The sequence below is a fragment of the Ammodytes marinus genome (assembly GCF_949987685.1).
Source record: "Ammodytes marinus genome assembly, chromosome: 3".
In the NCBI taxonomy this organism is placed as follows: domain Eukaryota; kingdom Metazoa; phylum Chordata; class Actinopteri; order Uranoscopiformes; family Ammodytidae; genus Ammodytes; species Ammodytes marinus.
Genome location: NC_137232.1, coordinates 16,292,639 through 16,314,779, shown reverse-complemented (window position 1 = coordinate 16,314,779; position 22,141 = coordinate 16,292,639). Strand labels below are relative to the sequence as shown.

At 40.9% G+C, this 22,141-nt stretch overlaps 1 protein-coding gene across 1 annotated transcript in view; it reads left to right on the top strand.

Moving 5' to 3' along the window:
* The window catches only part of frem2b (FRAS1 related extracellular matrix 2b), a 57,181-nt gene extending 35,081 nt beyond the window's left edge, over nucleotides 1-22,100 (top strand). The window contains exons 5-24 of the mRNA XM_080053714.1: nucleotides 239-364; nucleotides 980-1,231; nucleotides 9,525-9,674; nucleotides 10,592-10,801; nucleotides 10,911-11,108; nucleotides 11,223-11,387; nucleotides 11,690-11,872; nucleotides 11,969-12,099; nucleotides 12,229-12,384; nucleotides 12,642-12,945; nucleotides 13,169-13,300; nucleotides 13,498-13,829; nucleotides 15,911-16,103; nucleotides 16,203-16,307; nucleotides 16,661-16,788; nucleotides 16,878-17,012; nucleotides 17,938-18,064; nucleotides 18,511-18,698; nucleotides 18,814-18,960; nucleotides 19,778-22,100. Coding sequence (XP_079909840.1) covers nucleotides 239-364; nucleotides 980-1,231; nucleotides 9,525-9,674; nucleotides 10,592-10,801; nucleotides 10,911-11,108; nucleotides 11,223-11,387; nucleotides 11,690-11,872; nucleotides 11,969-12,099; nucleotides 12,229-12,384; nucleotides 12,642-12,945; nucleotides 13,169-13,300; nucleotides 13,498-13,829; nucleotides 15,911-16,103; nucleotides 16,203-16,307; nucleotides 16,661-16,788; nucleotides 16,878-17,012; nucleotides 17,938-18,064; nucleotides 18,511-18,698; nucleotides 18,814-18,960; nucleotides 19,778-20,296 — 3,881 coding nt within the window. The 3' untranslated portion in view covers nucleotides 20,297-22,100. The remainder of the gene's footprint in view (nucleotides 1-238; nucleotides 365-979; nucleotides 1,232-9,524; nucleotides 9,675-10,591; nucleotides 10,802-10,910; nucleotides 11,109-11,222; nucleotides 11,388-11,689; nucleotides 11,873-11,968; nucleotides 12,100-12,228; nucleotides 12,385-12,641; nucleotides 12,946-13,168; nucleotides 13,301-13,497; nucleotides 13,830-15,910; nucleotides 16,104-16,202; nucleotides 16,308-16,660; nucleotides 16,789-16,877; nucleotides 17,013-17,937; nucleotides 18,065-18,510; nucleotides 18,699-18,813; nucleotides 18,961-19,777) is intronic.
* The last annotated feature ends 41 nt before the right edge of the window (nucleotides 22,101-22,141 follow it).

Here is a 22,141-nt window from a genome sequence, read left to right as displayed (position 1 = left end):
GTAATGAGATCTGTCTGTGGTCCCAGTGAGGATGCTGTAAGCCTTTGTGTCAAAGGTTTTTGAAATGTAAATAATGCCTTGTATCAATTCATGTTTTAGCATTTCGTCATCTCCTATCATTCCGTTCCATTCACTTGATTCAATCTATCACATTCCATTTGAAAGAGAACGTACGCAATTGAATCACTCCTATTCAACTCAAATAATACCACACGCTATTTCCTCCCACACACAACAGAGTCAACAGTGTTCATACCGTCAGCTGCATACAACATAGAGGAAGACATTGGTGAGCTGCTTATCCCAGTGCACAGGAGTGGTGATGCCAGTCAGGAGCTCATGGTCATCTGCTACACCCAGCAAGGTAACACAAAAACTATGTGTTGAAAAGATATGATAAAGTGACAATGAGCAACACGTTTTTTGAGTGAACAAATGCTTAGTTAGTCTAGTCGCCCTCCCGCTGAGTTAAACCATAATTTTTTTTCACATCTTGATCTAGTCCTTCCTTAAAAATGGACTGAGGCTTACATACTATAACTGGTTTAACTTTACATCTGTAAAGGCCACTGTGTGTTGAAGCAGTAGATTGCCAAGCATTGACTTTTGCACTAGTTTTAACCTTAAAAAAGGTTTCCTTCTTGCACATCAAGTGTGTAGGTGTAAAGTGTCAGTTAATCAATGTACATATAAAGTAAGAAGCCTGCTTGTTATTTGAGAACAAACTTAGGTAACATATGAAGTGTATATAACTTAAACAAAAGAAAGTAAATAACAGGGTTAGGGAAAGAAAATTATTCGCATATCATCCCTAATTTCCGTGATATAAAAATTGTTTGTGTAAAAACGTTTTCAGGGAAAAGGGTATCGTAGTTATGTATTGATTTTTTTTTATGTGGGAAAAAGTATACTGTCTTGTGGGCGTTTGGAACCTTAACTTTTTTTTGCTTTCTGTGATTTTGTTTTTCTGCCCACTCAGTTTCGGCCACGGGCACCATCCCCACCACAGTGCTGTCCTACTCTGATTACATCTCCAGGCCCGAGGACCATCACAGCATCCTGCGCTTCGACAAGGGAGAGGTGGAGAAGTCCTGCCGGGTCGTGATCATTGATGACTCGCTGTATGAGGACGAGGAAAGCTTCAATGTCATCCTCAGCATGCCCATGGGCGGACGCCTGGGCTCAGACTTCCCCGCGGCCAAAATCACAATCATTCCTGATATGGAGGACGGTAAGAAGATGACATTTCACGGATCTTTAAATTTGAAACGGAATGCAATACAGCGTCAACTAGTCTGGGGAGAAGATACCACATAACAAAAGGGCTTTTGATTATTGAATCACTTTGTGGCATTTAGAGACAAGTTGTTGTGTCCCTTTTCCTTTAACCTTTAAAGGTTTTTCAGCTTTGATTAATGCCTCAAGAAAAGGCAATGTGAATTATTAATTTATACTCATTATGTAATGGATAGGCACGTTGACGGGAGCTGACACATTTGTTGGAAATCATTTTTTGTAAATTTTCGGCTGCATACATTCATCAAAGGAGAGACATCCAAAGCTAGTGGGCAGACAGATGTGCAAGTGAAATGTGTGTTGAATTCAAGTGAAATTTGAATATTTCTTTCTGTGTGTGTTCGTGCTTATCTGACAATATCTCAGACTGAAAGCATTTGAGTGTGTGAGCCTCTTTCCTGGAGGTGAAGTGTTTATCTCATATCTGTGGGCTTAGACTGGAGGGCCCATATCTCCCTGGCACCTCTTTGTTCCCAAACACCTGACGGCCATGTCTCAGTTCCCTATCAGTCTGATAATCTCCGGAAGCACTGCTGTGTGGAGTCAAGACGGTGTGATTGCAGGGAGGGCAGGCAACACTGGAACTGAAAACCCCAGCATGATTGCAGAAAAGTATTTTTTTTCTCATTCAAACAAAACCCATTCGAAGCTGGATAAATGAGATTATTATGCAGGATTTAATTAATAATTCCATCTAATTGCTTGGTTTAGGCAGCCAAAAAACCATGGCCGTTGGTAAATTAGTCATTGTTTTGCACAAAAATTAAGTATGTTAGCTTTACTGTGATTTATTTTAAACTTCTTCAACTGTTCAAATTACTCAAAAATAGGGGTTTTGGTCAGTGACAATTGTCCCACTCTCCGCACCTTTTCCCTCAGCACGACAACTTCTGAGACAGTAACAATCATTAATGTGAGAATGTCAGTGCAACATAGGCATATCCAGACTTTTATTTCCCTCTCTCAAGAAATGTATTCATCGAATTGTAGTTTTTAGATCATTGCCAAAATTAGCTATCGATGTGACTCACCTGTCCGTGAACCTGTGGTGAAGAGGTCTTGTCTTTGAAGCTCCTGCTGCAGTAGTTTTCAGACAGTGTAACAGGTTTTACTCCCCTTTTATTGCCCGAGAGACTTGAGGCAGACACACTTCCAGTAAATATGTGATTTGTTTGACCTGTTCGAGGACGGAGGAGGTTCTGTTGTTGAAGTGTTTTTCTTACTGTAGCAGTATCCGGTGTAACCTGAGAAAGTGAGTACACAGCCTATTGACCTCTGTTTCTCCTCGGTATTGACTCCAGACCGAGGACCAAGGCAGCTGCTGAGACACACACGTTTTTTAATAGAATGTACAACAGTTCGGTCCTCACGGCATTCACGCTGCTTCACAAAGAAGTGTTTTGCCACTAGAGGTATTACATTTCCAAACAGTGTCACGGTCTTTAGGGATGGCTCTGAATCTAACACAGTGAAGCGCGTCTTTACAACTGCCAGAGAGCTTATTTTAATGGAGAGACATTATTGATTCATCTCTCACAATAACTGTCTCACTCATTCACGTACGGTTGCTTGCCATTTACATTCAGTATGAGAGTCAAGGATTTTTTTAAGAAACAGGGAGGCTGATAAATAATGCACATATATTTTAGGAAGTACTAGAAAGAATAATAGGGTAAGCCAACTTGGAGGTTGCTTTGGAAGTGGTCTCAGGAAAACAAAGGCAAAGCATTAATGGCCAAAGAAAGTTCTCCTTTTTAAGAGTTTCCTGTTAATGATAAATAGCATGTTCATGTTTACGCATTAATGCTTTTTGTTGTGGAATGCAAACTCCATTTAAAGTGGCTACGAGGAACTTTCAGTTTGTGTTAACTCTAGCGGTATTGTTTTTATGACACCAGCTGTTGTTTCTGGGTGAGCGTATACCCGGACAAAGGCATTAAATGAAAATATATAAAAATAGCATTGTTTTCACTGATGGTCTCGTTTGCTGTTACATGTCATTTATAATCATCAGAGGAAAAATGTAACTGTTATAAGATAAGATAAGGGGAATTTGTCTTGCACTTTGGAACATAAAAAAAACATATAAGCACAAGCAGCATAAGCACACATACATACAGACTCAGACAATGATAGACAGGATGACAGACTAATAAAAACAGATTCAAACATATTTAAAAGTTCCTCATAGCTACGTTAATGATTGCCCCTGGTTTTTAGAGAGTCATGTGGCGTTTCAATGTTATAAACAATGACCTGTCCAATGGATCTAATTGTTGTAGTTTGAATAGTCACCATACCAAGAAATATTCTCACTCTACAGATTTGAGACTTCCCGGCTTAGCCTCCATTAGAGGTCCTCAGTGTATTATCACACAGAAACAGGAGAGAAATAGGCCTGGTGCATAGTAGGATTTACTTGACTCAAACTGACAAGCAGTGTTAAAAGCCTGTACTCAGGTTCATTCTGGCTAGTTCCTTGCCTCAGATTCATCAGGGTGGCTAATTGACAATCAGAATCTCCCAATGCATACATAATCAGTTGTCAGAAAGAGCCAAACACAAGGCTTCCCTATACAGCATGATTGTAAGGGTCAGACTACAGCCTGCTTTTCGTTTTATTGTTATTCCCAAATTATTTCGTCAAGACTTTCAGTTTGACGTGAAGAGAAACAATGCCTGGAGCTATTGTCTGACTTCTTGGCTGCTCATTATAATGACTGGAGTACCTGACATTAGATCGACTGCCTGCACACACATATACACTCAAAGACAAGAGCGTGCACACACAATGTGTAAAGTTGGCGCAGCAACACATTCAAAGTATAATTTAAATTAGGAGCCGATGGTGTTAAGGTTGCAGGCATCCACTGAATAAATGGAACGCAAAGAGCCGTAAGAAATAAGACGGTGTCAAACCTTCATATCTCCCTGAAGGAGGTGATAATGAAATTGCTTGAGAACTGATGTTGCAATAAATGGTAAATAGCTTTGAGGCAAGCAGAACAAGCAAGCCCCCTGTTTGGAGGAATAGCAAGGCAGCAGGAGAGTCACTCCCATTTAAAGTTTAGCCATCCATGTTTTGTTTTAAATTAAAGTCTATAATCCAGGCTTTTCCGAACTTCACTATTATTTATGGAAGGGAGGCAAATGAGGACATTGCATCCTTCTCTGTCGCCTCACTTTTAGCAGTAGCTTTCCAGTGGGTGTTGTTCATAGGCGGAAGGAATCAGCCTGGACGAGCACCTGTGTCTGCCCATAAAAGGTTTGATTTTCAGCTTCTGCACTAAGTTGTGGGCTCAAATCGTTCTGAGTAACACACACTATTGCTATCAGCAAAAATGTATGTCAGCAATATGTCCTCTTTTCAAATAGCACAATATGATGAAAATTAGAAGCGGCAGGGTACCAATTTATGCACCCCCTGCTTTGTGCAAACTCACAGTCTTGGTCACGTAGTTATCCACATAAGTGCAGTAGGAGGTGGAGCAGGTATTGGCTGCCAAGGGTCTGATGTTAATCTGATAATTTATGGGAATCTAAATTGAGAATGCTTAAAGCTTTTACACCTTAATGAGTTGGAGTTTACTGCACTAATAACCAGGTATGTGGACCTGTGCCATGGAAGAGAAGGCACGTTTTCCTCTCCAACCAAAAAACTAATTTCACTAATTAGCACACCTGCACCCGCAGAGAGAGAGAGAGAGAGAGAGAGAGAGAGAGAGAGAGAGAGAGAAATGAAAATCATCTTTTTTTAGAGTGAAACCCATCAGAGTCTTACATGGCATTGATTACATTTCTGCCTCAAAGGACTGTGTTGGCAACTGAGGTCAGACTGAAAGACCGGAGACCACTTAAAAGTAAAATAATCAGTTGAATATGTTTCGCTGATCAAAATCCAAAAATCATGATCCACACATTGATGCAAAAAACGATTATGCAAATGTATTTATATCACATCCAGCAATAATTGTATATACACCTAGATATTAAAGGAATGTTTTACCTTGGTGTTTATGGTATATTTTCATTTTGGATGGATGACATAGGTGTCTTAATGGCAAATGCTTTGATATCGGCAAACACGATGCAGTTGCTACATTGTCAATGCAAGTGAATACGTAGTTAGCAGCATGTTACTTTTCAAATAGTGGAAGGTTGAAATATTTGCTCACTGTCACAGAGCTGCCTGTAGATTCACCCCCCAGCAGCTGTGCTTCCAGCCCCTCCAGACTGTCCAGCAAACCCAAATGACTGTCTATACGGATGTGACAGTGGTGAGGGATCATTGTCTGCTCTGCTGATCCCAGCTGGTTACTGCAGGTTGTCTGTTCAGCAGGTGCATGTTCCGCTGTATCTTCCACCACGGGAAAAGTCCGTCATTTTTGGGCTTTTAGCTACACCGCCTTACATTCAAACTCTATGACCATATTGACCGGTTCAACCCGCGCCTCTACCAAAGTCCTTTAATATACAACCCCAATTCCGAAAAAGTTTGGACGTTACGTAAAACGTATATAACAAATTCAGAATGTGATCATCTGTTTATCCTTTTTCACATAAAATCAAGATAAATACAATACAAAGGCAATATATTTTATGTTTTACCCTATCTATTTCGTTGTTTATCGACCCAAAGTCCCAGACCTTGAAGGGATTCTGAAAAACTCAGATCCACTATGTGTCACCTGGTTTGTTGGATAAGATGCACCACTATGCCAAACTTTCAAAAGACACGAGAGTGTGTTCCAGCATACACAATGCACTGAAAGTGGGAGGAATGTGTTTGAAAGGCGGTAAGTATGTCACTATTAGCTCTGGGCCCCCTACCAGGTTAATCCAGTCATGATATCAGAGGAGACACATGAAAACCTAGACACTTATATGTAGATGTGGAAAATGGCATAAACAACTACCATGGCAAAGACAAAAAGGTAAAAAAAGGAAGAATAAAATAAAGAAACTCGTAGCCAACAGAAAAACAATAAAGAGGAGTACTCAATTAGAAAAGCTAAACAGAATCCAAAAACTACAAATAACAAGTAATGGCACAACAGCACTGGCAAACACAATTTAAATAACAGAGTAACTCCACTTTGAATGAAACAATAAACAAGAGGAGGTACAAACTGACACGGTCAATAAGAACATAAAAGGGACTGCGATAATTAGAGGGACACTGTGTGTGTATGTGTCCAAAAAGTTGTAACTAGTTTTTGTTTTAGATTGCTTTTGAGAGATCCAAACAAACAGCCCATTAGGCGTTTGTACTCGTGTTTCTGTCTTCTCATTACAACACACAAAGACCAAAGCCTCCAACTAATACACACAGACTGTTTTCTTTTTTTCTGCATGAAGTTAGATCTTGAGAACTTGGGGTTTAAGACTGTAACATTTAGAATATGTCCAGGCGCTTTACTGCAGCAAACCATCTGCACGTAAATAGTCACATCCTTACAGTTTCCACTCTGGCTTTGGGCTGTTATGGGTTTTGAGAACTTGTCCTTTCTTGCAGAGGTAATTGCTGTTTGATTTTGACTTTACATCCGGAAAAATGTTTTGGTGGTTGGGACTGTAAAGACATGAGAGTGCTTGCACAGCAGGACTTGACTCGTGTATTTATAGTCTTGTGTCAGTCGCCTGTAAATTTCACTCTGGTTCTGAAGCTATGATTATGAGCTGTTTTAAAGGAGCGCAGTATATCCTGGACGGGGATGAATCGAGGGGGAACCCACTCACCCTGTCATTACGTCTCACCTGGATTCCCATTCATTCTGATATAAACAGATGTCCAAAGTTCTTAAGCAAAGGAGGTGCTGACTTTAATCAACAGCCTTGAGACCATCAATCCAGATCCTTCTTTGTAAATTCAAGTGTTTCTCACAGTCGTCAACAGTTTAAGTTGTAGATAATTCTGAAGTGAATAGGCGGATGATTTTGTATGCTTTTGACACTGGAGAGAGAGATATGTTGAACACACAGTAGGCAGATGAGCATTTGCAAGGGCTCAATTGAATCTCACCATTAGAGAAGCCACTTAGCGCTGTGGGAATGTCATGCAAAGTTCAAGTGAAATCAAGCAGTCAGTGGGAGTGTAACAGTCCCCTTAGGGAAGCCTGTGTCTCTCCTTGTGTGCCTCTTATGTTATGTTATGTTCAAACATCAGTACCGTAAATATATTCCCTTTGTTTGGCTTTGTTATAGTTGGTTATAATGCACAATATATTGACGGCCATATTGATCAAACGTCACTTCTACTTAGAGACCGAGTGGCTGATTTATTTTTCATGATTTATGGACCAATAGTATTAATGACAATAGTAATAATAATTTCATAAAAGACTCGTAGAAATCAGATAAAAAAATGTATTTGAAAGTCTAGGCTCATCAATTTTACATGATTTGTGGGTTTTAATCCGTCTCATCTCCACTTACATCCAGGTAACCATATACAGTAGGTGCTGGGTGGCATAGAAGGCTGCTGCAGGTTGGTCTGATTGAGCCTATAGGAGCCAGTGGTTTACCTTTCAGTTAATGGGCCGTAACTCTTTGAAGCTCGCTGTGTGCCTGCTTCACAGACCTTATCTGATTACTGGGCCGGTACAACAGGGTCTGAGTTGCTGGCTGCCAACCTCAGGCTAGTAGATCTGATTACTCCTCCTGTTGGGGGACCCAGTGCAGGCAGCCAAAACCATCTTTGTTTAGTTTCTCTGTGGGGAGAGATTCTGGCAGCTGCAAACCTCTCGATACAGCACCCATTGTCCTGGCTATGCTCTCAGGACAGATTAAAGCGTACACGTTTTTCTCTCCTTTTCTTTGCTCTTAGGAGAAATATTATTTCAGCCACAGAGATGGCTCCTCTGCAATCACAAATCCCAAGTTCTGCCTAATTTCCCTTCTAGAACGTGTTTTATCTTGTCCATATAGATCGGATACTGCAAAACCAAAGTTCTTTAGAATATACAATAGCATCTGACACTCAGATTACTTGGAAAAACATGGATGTAGTGCAAAACAATAGGAAATAAATAATTACCACTTTTTTATGAACAGTTATTGTGCCTGGCAGCACAGTTGACTGACAGTTAATCTCTTTTTTTTCTGCTATTGTATTTGGTTTCATTAGATAACATAATCATCCAGCAGTAACAATATTATGGATTTGTTTTTGTTCGATGTATTTATCACTCAGCTCCACATCCCTGCTCTCTTTTTTCTTTGTGCCTCCGACTGTGTGATGAGAAACAGCTAAGTACCGTTTTGTAGGTGCAGACTTCCATTGTCATGGAAACCACAACTCTGCCCATGGCCATTGCAATTCACTTAATTTATTCATTATTTGGTCACAGTTGCTCTGAAAAGCACACTGTTTTTTACTGCTCAGTAGTGGCTTATTCCCGTTATTCATTATTACAATGATGTAGTTGATCAGTGAGGAGAATGTGTGCATTTTGAAAGTGAGAATTGTTTCTTTGGATCTGTTTCAGCTTCAGGCTGCTCTGGTTATTTCTGTTTTGCTCCAAAGGACTATGACTGGCTCCCTGCAGTGTAAGTCCATAAATAGTCCCTTGATGATGGCAATTCTTACAGCGTTACAGTGGATGACTGCGCCAGCCAAAGGAAACGTATTGAGGTCCAAGCCCTTAATCCATAGTTTCATCTCAGCAGCAAGACATGAACATTGTTGAGAGAAAACAGGGTCAGAAAGGGTTAAAAAGAATAATAGTGGGTGAGTTTGGCTGCAGTGGAATCTCAGCTCATAGAAAAACTAATTGCAGTCAGGCAGGCCTGGGCTGGCACATCGAGCTCTACATCCCCCAGACCTCCTGTCAGGCCTCCTGTCTGCCTCTAGACCCATCACTATCAAAGTCAGATCCACGCTCATAGAGAACAAAACAGGGAAATTTACTTCTGCCTTCAGGTTGCTTTTTTATTTTTATATAGTTGTCACAGATAAATCCCCCCCCAAAACATCATTCCAGGAAGTTGGAAATGCTGTTTAAGAGGGCCACAATTACAGTGTCGACTACCTGCTGGTGTTTTTTGATGGAGACATTCCCTCAATTTCTCCTGTAATCAGAAGTAGCTAGCTATTACAGATTCAACGCTGCAATTACAACAAGCCTTTAGGTATCCTGTTGTGAAACCTCTAAAATATGATTATGGATTACATCCTCCTGTGTGTTATTCTTCATGTTCGTCACTCCTTCCTATTTTGTTCTTTCCAGCTCCCATCTTCTACTTTGGCAACACAGACTACCACGTGGATGAGAGTGATAGCTTCCTGGATGTGCAAGTGTGGAGGACGGGGACTGATCTCTCCAAAGGAGGAACTGTCACAGTGCGCTCCAGAAAAACAGATCCTGTCTCAGCCGAGGGTATGTGCACCTGCGAGGCGCCTTTTCTGACAGCTTTAGCTGGTTAGCTCTTAGAGCAATTCAAACCACAGGAAACAATAGAATGAAGTCGTCACCCTGTCACCCTTTGTTTATCTGAGCTCAAGGGAGTCTAGGGATATGTTAACGCTGAATGTGTTGGGTGGATGACCTGGGGAATGTAAACATTGCTTTAGGTTAGGGGGAGAGAAGTCAGGGCTCTCATGTTGGGCCCTTGCCTTGTAGGCATCAGATATACACAGTGTTGGGAGGATAATGGTGGTTTGAGTGAAGACAGAACTTTAGGAATGCATACTGATTATTTTGCACATTGGTAAGTGCTTTGGACTTTTAGGACAGCTTGCTATCTCCTCAAGCCTTCCCTTACAGCCTATATTATCCCTGGGCCCCAGGCAGTCTTCTCTCCCTTGTAAAGATTCTTTACATCCCTGCTATTTCCAACGTTGTAACCGTAAAAATAACAAGCATCTAATCATATGCAGCATGGTAGAAATGCAAGCATGTAACTGGGTCACAAGTACATGAGAAAAGCCTGCAGGTAAAGGGGTGAGCTCTCAATACCCAGGCTCTTCAAAGAATGGCAAATGAATAACCTGTCTGAGCTTGGGGAGGTATCCGGTAAGGTTACCAGCACATCTTCTTCAATCACGGAACTAATTCCAACTGTTCATTGCTATCCAACACAAGATATACATTTTTAATATGTCAGCAATGCAGGTTATATCCTTTCATCTTATTGCGCCCTTCCTGACACTCAAAAAGGAATTGTGTAGGAAAAGAAGAACAGCTGACGAAAGCACTACAGTCCATTTCTGTTATGCCCGTAACGTTGTATCCCATAATCACTCTATTCTTCAAAACATGCCTGACCCACAGTATATTATTGTGTTGTGGAACAGCTGGTGTGGATTACGTTGGGATCAGTCGGAATCTGGACTTTGCACCGGGGGTCAACATGCAGACCTTTCGTGTGACCATCCTGGATGACTTGGGTCAGCCGGTGCTGGAGGGGCCCGAAAAGTTTGAACTGATACTCAGAATGCCTATGAACGGGATCCTCGGGGAGCCCAGCAAAGCTACTATCCTCATCAATGACTCTGTTTCAGACTGTGAGTGGAAAAGCTTGGTTGTAATCAAAATTCTTTCAAGTGGTTACACCTAGTAATTTATGATGTTTATACTCTAATGTTGATTTATGGGTTTAATTATTTTGTTTAGTGCCAAAGGTGCAGTTCCGTGATGCTGTGTATGTGGGCGATGAGAACTCTGGGCAGATCTCGGCTACTGTGTACCGCAGTGGGGATATCAGCTACAAGTCCACTGTCCGCTGTTACAGCAGGCAGGGGACAGCCCAGGTCATGATGGACTTCAATGAGAGACCCAACACAGATGCTTCCATCATCACCTTCTTACCAGGTGGTGTAGGAAAACCGAACATACACTGCTTTGCATGGTTTATGTTTAAAATAAATTACAAGGATATATGAAGTCGCTCGCGCTCAGTATCTCTTTCCTTTTCTTTTATTTCAGGAGAGATAGAAAAGCTTTGTTTACTTGTACTAGTCGATGACATAGAACACGAAGAAGATGAAGAGCTCCGTCTTGTGTTGGGAAGTCCCAAGAGTGACTCTCCATTCGGAGCGTCTATTGGAATCCAGAATGAAACGCTCATCAAGATAAAAGACGATGCTGACAGTAAGAAGGCTTCAGTTTTTTCTAACATGTTGTTTCTTGCAATATTTCTGTTCTAAGCCAAGACGTGCAGAATTAGCTTATGATTTATGACCTATTTTAATCCTGATGGCATAATTGTGTTTGTGGAAATAAGAAGATAATTAGTTTAGTCTGTGTTTTGCTTTAAGCCCATTCATCTCAGTTTGCCTAGTGTCATTTGAAATAAATTCAAATAAATCAGAAATGTATTAATCGGGCTTGAAAATGTCATACAATGTACATTGAGAATAATAGTTAACTATCACGATTGAATGCATTCTCAGAGGCGATCATCAGGTTTGGAGAAACCAAATTCAGTGTGACTGAGCCGAAGGGAAGTGGCCAAGTGTCTGTGGTGAAGATCTCAGTTCTGCGTGTTGGAGACACCTCCAAGGTCTCTATTGTCCGAGTTCACACTAAGGACGGATCTGCTACGTCTGGGGAGGACTACCATCCAATATCGGAGGGTAAATTATTATCCACAGGAACTATTTTTTACCAGGAAAGCATTTGTGTCAAATTGGCCAGTAAAACATTTGTCAAATCTCCCTTTCCTTCTGCAGAGATTGTGTTCAAAGAGGGTGACAGAGAGCACTATGTGGAGGTGGAGATTCTATACGACAGTGTCAGAGAAATGAGGGAGGCGTTCACTGTGCACCTGAAGCCTGATGAGAACATGGTGGCAGAGACAAAGGTACAAATTAAGCCAAATTACCATATCATTTAACTGTCAAGTGTGTACCTCACTGGCTGACTACCGCATTAGAAGGCAGCAGCAATTTGTTTAACATCCTTCTAATTGCCCTCTCTTGTCAATCAACAGATGAGCAAAGCCATAATCTACATCGAGGAGACGGACAGCATGGCGGATGTCACCTTCCCCTCTGTGCCCATAGTGGTTTCTCTGTTGCATTACGATGACATTGACAGGACCACGGACTCTCTCCCTGTGGCCGGATACCCTGTCATTTGTGTCACTGTATGTCCCACTACATACTTAGTCGCATACTTTTCAGTCATTTACTCTTGCTAATGATTTATTTAGTGAGGCCTTTTGTCAGTGCAGTTTTAAACAGGTCAATTCTGTTAATGAAGTGGTACTTAGATGTGCACTCTTTGCTCCATTATCGGCTACCTTGTGGGCTCATCAGGGGTATATATCGTAATGACTTTGGCTGCTGCGTGGAATTTCAAATGCCTTTCACTCACAAGCATAACTTATTTTCCCCTTTTCAGGCCTGTAACGCAAAGTACCCAGACTTTGACAGAACTGGCTCCATCTGTGTGAGTGAGAACATCAACAACACCCTAACTCGTTACCGTTGGCTCGTTAGCGCCCCCACCGGCTCTGATGGCGTCACCAGTTCTATGAGGGAGGTTGATTTTGACACGTTCTTCACTTCGTCCAAACTCATCACTCTGGACTCAGTCTACTTCCAGGCTGGTTCCAGAGTCCAGTGCGCTGCGAGGGGCGTGAACTCTAACGGGGACGAAGGTCTGGAGCTCAGTAGCCCCATTGTGTCCATCAGCGTATACGAGGGTGAGTGCAGTTATTTCCCTATAGCTTGAAACGTTTGGTCTCTATCCAATGGAAATGGCTCAACACGATAAGCAGCTGCTTGGCTGCATTTTGCCATCCCTAGTTTGCAGTACTTGCTGTCCTTTCTCTGATAGAAAGCTGAAACATAAAAATAATTTTCTGTGGGGGATCTTTTAGGGAAAACATAACGTTTGATGTTTGTTTGTTTACTGCACGGTTGCAGGCATGTGCCAGCCTCGTGCTGTAGGCACAGTGGGGGCCGAGCCCTTCTCTGCCAAGCTGCGGTACACTGGAACGGAAGACCCAGATCACCCCAACCTCATCAAACTAACTGTCACCATGCCTCACATTGATGGTGAGAACAGCAGATGGAATGTTGATCACTTAGAAGGTTGCTGATTTGTAACCACTCCTGATCTGGGGATGTCAAATCTTGGTTCCGTATGTCATTCAAACACATTATTTTAACAAGAAACTACTTGAGTTTTTTTTCCTTCATTTTGAGTTCCTATGCTTGCCCTCTCTAACTGCTTTGTGTGTACCCTCCCTCAGGTATGTTGCCTGTAGTGTCCACACGGCCCCTGTCCAACTTTGAGCTGACACTGAGCCCTGACGGAACCCGTGTTGGCAACCATCGCTGCTCCAATTTGTTGGACTACACCGAGGTCAAGACTCGCTACAGCTTCCTTACCGCTGCCACCAAAAATCCAGAAGTGATCGGCGAGACGGCCCCTTACCAATACAGCACTGCCATCAGGGGATCCAGTACACTACGATTCTACAGAAACCTCAACCTGGAGGCCTGTTTGTGGGAATTCAACAGCTACTACGACATGTCTGAGCTGCTCAGTGACTGTGGAGGCACCATCGGGACTGATGGACAGGTAAGCAGTCTTACCTTTGACCTCCAGTTCACCTCTGACCCCTTTATATCATTTCTAGACATGAGGGGCAAAGTGTCCGTTCACCCCAAGCAGCAGACCACCTTTAAGAGAGGAATGTGCACTCAGAAAGTTACTGATCTGTTCATTCTTATAACAAGTCTTGCCCACATTCATTTCAAAGTATTCCTGCATTTTCAATCCTAATTAATAATTTACAGGCATATCAAAACCTTACTTGCCTACTTGGTTTTCCTTTAGAGATCCTAAAGTAAATACTAGCCTGAGAAGTCATCCATTATTGTCTGGAGACCTATGTTAACCTCTGTAGTAATGACTAACCTGACACGCTGCTTCCTTCAACTCCTGGGAAGACCAGTTATTTGAATTGTCAAAGGGGCAAGTCAATATCCAGTGGTCTCTATATAAATCTATATATGTTTGTTTCTGCTAAGTGCACAATGTGCTGTTTGCAGCAGCAGCTGCTGTATGTGGAGATGAAAGGAGCAGGTCTCAAAGACCTCATATGCCTTGCAGCTTTCAACATTTGCATTCACCTTGGAAACCTACTGTTAGTTTACTTGCAGTTAATTAAGGTAGAGTGTTGATAAAGAAGGGCTGAAAGAGTGAAGAGGGCACGTCATGGTATAAAGCTCCACTACACTCCCTACCGGGGAATATTAATTAAATCCCTATAGTAATTGCAAATATATTTTGTCTGTGTATGTGTACTAGAGTGTACTGTATATTGGTTTGTAATTCTAATGGTGGTTTCTCATTTTACATGGCTTCAGGTTTATTTAATAACAAATGAATCACCCTGGTGATAACAGCCTCTGTCAACACGTCGAACTCTGCTGCCTGTGGGCATAATATCTACATGTGAATGTGCTGAAAATAAACATGTCTTGACAAGAAAGCAGGTTCTCTACCTATGATGTATACTTTACCTTGGCCAGCACTAATACTTTAATGTAAGAAATTTAAAATGCACATACTTTGTAGTCAATGGTGAGTAGAGTGGCTTTGTTGATCAGTGATCCAGCAGGTAATCCAGAAATTGATTTTGATTTTGACCCTCATCCTACTTAGACGGATATCTAGCAATCAAAACGCTATTGTTATCCCTATAGTCTTTCCACCAAGGGGGATTATGGTATACTACAGCTCTTGTTCAGCTCTGTATGTAGATTGTGTTGCTATGGTGACCGTTGAACAGAGCAGATGACGTTATTTAGATGCATAGACTGAGGCGTCACAGGTTCAGTTTCAGGATGTGGTGTCAATGGAAAAAAGCAGTGCCTTTGTTTGTGGGTGCCCTGTGACCCGAGTGCTCCTCTAAGTGGTCAGGAAGGCTGAGCTGAGCCAGTGTCATGTCCCAGTGTAGGGCTTAGTGCCCAGCTTAACAGGACCACAGGAGTCTATTAAGGCCCAGCAGGTTGTGTCAGAAGGCCATTCTGCAAATCATTTGCCTGAGCTCTCAGCGCCCAGAGGCGAAGGCACGTCTCCACATGAGCCCAGAGCCAGTGTAGGCAGGTTCCTCTCACAGGTCAAAGGAAAGTGCGGATACCAAAGAGCGCTCACTCTCAGGACTTCAGGACTTGGAACCCTCTGACCGGTTTAGGACAACTCTTTTAGAGAAGGGACATTTGGAGGAATTCAGTATCCTCCAAAAATATTGATATTTTTTTAATGAGTATTTCTTCTTTTTATGGCGAACTAAAATGAGAAATACATTTTGATTTGGACTATTGAGAATACATTCAGCCTTGCAGCTATAGAACATCAAGTGGACTTAATAATGCCAACAGAAAATGAACATTATGCGGGTGATTTCCCAGGAAAGTGTGCTTTAAGTCCCCTGTTATATGTTTTGCCAAGTCCAAATCAATATGTGTACTTAATGGAGCACTATTAACAACAGAACTTGCCAATACTTGCTGTTCTTTATCACCAACGGTATTGTACATGCACTTTATTCAGTGCCTTGATTTTTTCCTCCTGTTATCTCTGTAACAAGGTTAAGTATGAATTATTGTTTTGTTTGTTTTTTACTCTGACACACCATGTTGGTTTAACTGCAGGTGCTGAATCTGGTCCAGTCCTTTGTGACACTACGAGTCCCGCTCCATGTATCATATGTCTTCCACTCCCCTGTGGGAGCAGGAGGATGGCAGCACTTTGACTTACAGTCAGAGCTCAGACTCACATTCGTGTACGACACTGCCATCTTATGGAGGGATGGTATCGGTAGTCCACCAGAGGCTGAACTACAAGGTAGGATTTTACATTGAGGATTACTTAAAAATGTGGTATGTTCGATAGGGAAGGTATTAGTAAAAAATAAATATAAAATTGTTTTTACTGTCTTTGCAGGTGCTCTTTATCCAACCAGTATGCGTATAAATGGCCAAGGACGACTCGTAGTCAACTTCCGCACTGAGGCTCGATACAGAGGCTTATTTGTGTTTGGACACCCAGGTACAGCATGTCTCATAGAAGTGAAGTAGCAACAGTCTAAATTCTATGTAATATATTATACAGCTTTATAGCATGTTAAGATATTTTGCACACAACTTAAGTTAATGGTTAAGGAATATGTCTAGTGTAGAAGAGAATTACCTCAACCTTTTAACTGGTTACCTGTAACAATGCATTGAAAGCTTTACTTTAATTCTCATTTTTATAGCACATTTATTATAGTAAAAATACATTCTATTTGGTTCTGTTTTTTCAGTTCTGTTTTATTCTTGTTTGTTTTTGCAATATTTTAACTGGCAACACATTATGCTGTTTATATTGGGACATAATTTAGTCTATGTAATTCTCATCAGCTTCACCCCTAAGCTCCATGGTCATGTGTCCGGACCACCCTGGTTTGACCTTTAACCTCAGTCTTGTGAGGAATGAGCCAACCTACAACCAGCCCATACAACAGTGGACATTTGTCTCTGACTTTGCTGTAAGTCGACATGTTCTAGTCCAAGGAGCAGTTTAATGGTTTTATATGTTTTTACACCTAATTCTTACTGAACTTAATTTCCCTCTCAGGTGCGTGACTACTCTGGCACTTACACAGTGCGGCTGGTTCCCTGTACAACCCCTCCCGGTCTGGAGTACACCATCCCGCCTGTCTGCAATCCCAGAGAGCCTCTTACCTTCGACATGGACATCCGCTTTCAGCAGGTGACCTCATATTGTGTAAAATTAGATATTGAAAAAATTGGGAAATGTATTGATCCTTGTGGTTGAATTTAGTAAGCAAAACAAGGATTAAAGAAGAACTGGATGATCCGGTAGATAAACACATATAGGTCAAACAAAGCATTATTATATTCTAGAATTAGGACCATCATAGATTTCTTAGTTACAACATATATTATTATAGCTACACTGAAATGATACATTTAACAATAAGTATATTAAGTCACAAGTTGTACTTGAACTCACAACTGCTTGTTTGAATAGAGACCAATACTGTACAATTTTGAAAGTATTGCCTATACACCTTTTTGTGTCTGCCACATTTCTTGGTTGCTATACAGTCATTTATTTACTTGGCCCTCTCTGTTATCCCATCACCTGAATAATGTACGAGGAAACTCCCTCCTGGTTTACTCCATTTTATCAAGTATACATAAAACTGCAACTCTTCTCTCTTTGCCTGACAGGAACACATCTATAATCAACATCCCCTACTAATTGGTATAGCTAAACTTGCAGTATTATTTATTCGGCTCCAACACCAACATCTAAACACCCAGGCGTTAAAAGACCATCCATAGAGATAATCGCAAATTTCAGCAAATTCATTCATTATTTGGCTATAAATTACCAGAAATGATGACACATCCCCATCAAAATGTAGCCATGCTAAAAGGACATGTCTTGACATTGTGTTTGTATGTATACACATTTAAGTATTACACTGAGTATTGAGTATTACATTTACACTATTGAGCATTTTATCATATTTACATTTACAAGTCTACAAACGAACAGACAAACTGTGCTTATATACACATGTACTGTACATCATTGTTCACCTCTTGTTTATATAGTGAACTTTACTTGGCTTTGTCACTGAATATGGAGTTTGTGTTGTTTCTAGGTTAGCGATCCCGTTGCTGCTGAGTTCAGTCTGAACACGCAGATGATCTTACTCTCTAAACGGATGCTCTGGCTCTCAGACGGCTCCATGGGCTTTGGACAGGAAAGTGACACTGCATTCTCACAGGGTAAGGCAATAACATGCAGTGGTGAAATACCAACTGCTCTTGTAAGATTGTTTAAATCCCCCTGATATGAATATTTTGTTGATTTAGCAGAAATATTCCCCTTTATTTCCGGACTTAAAAGAATACAAATTAATAAAACATGGGGCCATCATGAATTGTTATTTTGACCACTTTCATGTGTTTTCCCATACTAAGCCAGTTGAAAGTCTTTGAAAAGCTGCTGTCAAGGGAGTGTGAAAAGTTGTTGTTGCCAAGAGTGAGAGAGTTGTTTCATATGGGCTGTTCTTCTCAATACTGTAGTCTGTGCAAAATAAAACTATTCGGGACAACTGCATCAGTGGATATAACATAACCCTTTTTAGTAAAAATAAATAAATACAATGAAATTAATTTAAAATAAAAATATTAAAACCACTTGTATGTGCTATGTTTTTATCTCACCACAGGGGATACAATTTATGGTCGAGTGATGGTGGATCCAGTGCAGAACTTGGGTGACTCCTTTATTTGTAGCATAGAGAAAGTGTTCCTATGTACTGGAGCTGATGGATACGTCCCTAAATACAACCCCATCGACTTTGAGTTTGGCTGTCTGGCTGATGCTCCGTCACTACTCCACAGATTCAAGATAATTGTAAGCAAAAAAAATATACTTATTTTTTCCTATCTTTTTTTTCATTTCACATGTGCTTTGTTTTGTCTGTTCAAATCTAAGTGTTCCTTTTTTGTGTGTCATATTCTCACACCAGGACAAAGCCCAGCCAGATACCCAGGCCCTGTCATTTGGGAATATAGCGTTCAATGCCTTCTTGGCAGTGGATGACTCAGACGCTTTAGCTTTAGTGAGACAACCTGGGTCAGATGGTTTCAGAATGGATTCCTCAGCTCTTTTCCAGGTGAGTGTAAATGTCAAAGTAAAAGAATCACATTAATTTCACACCCTTGAACAGTCCACCTTTTCATATTTCACCCATCTGTGATGAATTCCAGAGGTTCTTTTGTGCTGGAAGGTACATTTTTGTTACCCAGCTTGGCTTGTAACTTTCAGTGAACAGGTGTGAACTTGCGGCACCCTGCTGTGTAGAGAGCAATTGGAAAGAGTGAGATATAAATAAGCAACACTTTATAATAGTCACAAAGAGTGACCTTTTTAATAGCTTTTTCTTCCGAACAAGCCGAGAGAAAAGATTCAGTGACCTGACACTTCCCGTGTCCTCATGGAAACCTTGTCTTTTAACTGAACAATCTCATCGCTAAGTGGACTGGCCTTTATAGGGTCTCTGATGAAACCATCATGTGTATGACTACGACTGTCAACCTTTCATTGAGTCCAGATTGCTCCTTATGGTCAGGGAGTCTGAAAAGGTCGGTATCAGAATGTCTACAGGCCTAATGAGTATTTTCAAGTCGCTGAAAAACCTTTTTTCCTTTAAAATCTATTGTATGGTAATTGCCCTAGACTTAAGGTACTATATGTTTGAGGTCATATTGTTTACGTTTTTGGCCAGATTAACTGTACACTACAGAAAAAGTACCATAAGAAAAGTAAAATGGGTCCATGAATAAAAGTACAATTCAAAATAGATGTATTTGTTAATTGTATTTGATAGTGGATAGTACAAAGGTACTGGAGTTCTTCAGAATCGGTTCCATAAAAATCACCTACGCACATGTATTGCTTTTTTGAAAAATAATTCCTGTTGCTCTCTCCAGGTGTCTGCGGGGAGAGAGTGGTTCATTCACACCATCTACACCGTCCGCTCTCGGGACAACGCTAACCGCGGCATAGGGAAGAGAAGCCTGGAGTACCACGCCATGAGCAGTCACACACATCATCATCATCATCTGCTTCCAAAGAGTCCACATCGCGGCAGGAGATCGGCCGATGACGAGCCGGACATCATAGAGGAGATCGGTGTGAGCAATAACCGCGGCACCAACATCCTCCACATCTCACTGGACCGCAGCAGCCAGCGCAGGACCAGCCCGGAGAAAGAGATCTTCACCAAAGGGATCGTCCCCCATGAGCTCAACAGCAGAGACAGCAGTGATGACGGACTAGTGTTGATCATTGGTGTCTTTGTGGGACTGCTCCTCACGGTGCTCATAACCATCGTAGTGGTGTTACTGGTCCGGTCCAAGCGAGAGAAGAAAGACATGCCCAAGTGCTCCAGCAGCGCCGAGCATATGATGACACGAGTCGTCAATAACAGTGACAGCTCAGAGGTCTAGCACACACAGAGACGGATGATTGAGATCTTTTTTTTTTAAGTCAATATTTTTCTTTTTTTTTGCAAGTGCCTCACATTAAGATAAAGATTGAAGATTGTGCGTGAAGCAACACAAACTAACTGTACAAGAGCTTTTATTCTATTCATAAATCTACTTGAAATACTACATCATCGCTTCCACGGCCAAGGAGCGGTGGTGACACTGACTCGGAGATGGACGTTGTAAGCGAATGTTGCAAGGCACTTGTCAAGTATTCACTACTTACTTTTAGACTACTGATTTGCTTTTGATGCCACTTGATCCAAAAAAAATGTGTTATTACATTTCCAAAGGTGCTATAGAAGATGCCTCCTGACTTTGAATGGCATTTGGTGTTTTACTGAGTAGGTCAAGAGAAGGTGGATGTTTTCCATAATGTAGTAGTGCGAGCTTTGTTTGATTTGCTGCGTCAAGACACTACCCATGGTCTGCTTACACTGGTTCAACCTGTCTTTCTTATAGAGAATGATTTGTCCTTAGAAATCAGTGCGTGCCTAAGAAATTACAAGATTTTGAGGTTTTATATTGTGTGTTATGTTTGTCCTGTGATCCGTAAGATTTCCACACAAATGAAAACAATGTGCCACATCGTTTCGTGTGCTAATGTTTTTGCATGCATTTATTTTTTTTTTTAAGATGGTTTGGAATTGTAAAAAAGTCTAGATGCTGATTTAAATGGAAATTTTTAGACGTGCGTTTTATCTACTGCATTTCCACTGGTCTGTATTCAACAGCATGTCTCACAAGAAATTATCAGTGGCTAATTGTCACTTGTGAAATTGCTACACATATTTAGTTGTCAAAACATCATGATTGTAAGACATTTGAATTGACACATGGCACCAAATCAAATAAGAGAAGTAAAACTGTTATAGTCTGTAGTAATGAAGTGACAGCTGGTCTGCAATGTACAGTGTAGCATAGTAGTGGTTCCAAGTCCCCCATTTCCATCAGGAACTATCTTCACTCTTGGCACAACTGGTATGTTAAGTTTTTAAGTGGTGACTACTGTAGCTTAGAAGGGGATGGCTTTGACTCCAGATCCCTATCACAACACAGGTGATGTGTTGATTCTGCTGTTCATTTTTAAATATCGTCTAATAAGTCCGACTTCACTTAAAGGGAATGGAATGTGTTACCCTCAACTACTGTACTCTCCCTGATTCATTAGTTTTAAATGTATTTATTTATTTTTCAATGCTTGTTATTTAGTGCCGACCTAAATCATATACCTTTGCTGTCCCTTTTTTATTTTCTTTAAACCTTTCTTTTTTCACTGTAAGATGTATTTTGATTTCAATATACAAAACATATATACTGTATGTATATGTGCCATGTTTGCATTAAAACATTGTGCACATAAGATGAACATCCTTCAAGCTTTTAATGTTTCAGTGTTTTTTTCTCTCTCTTCCAGATCCAGGCACCGGATTGCCATCAATCTGATTACCTCATACTGCTGTATATCGTATGATAGTGTTAGGTTTATTGCAACTTTATTTTGAAATTTTAAACAATTCTATGCAACCTGTGATATCATACCTTCATGAAATGTTTACCCCAAGTATGATTTTTTTTAAGTGCACAATTTGCTTGCTAATCTAGGTTTGACACTGTATCAATGTACTGTGGTTATTTTATTCCACTATAATGCTTTGAGTGCATCAGTCCTGAGCTTTGTTTATGCACATGTATGTATGTATATACATATGTATTACCTATTAATATTCAATTTGGATGTTTTGGGAATGGTTATTGTTTAAAATGCATACTGTATGTGCTGTAAGTATTTGTAACAGACCAGAA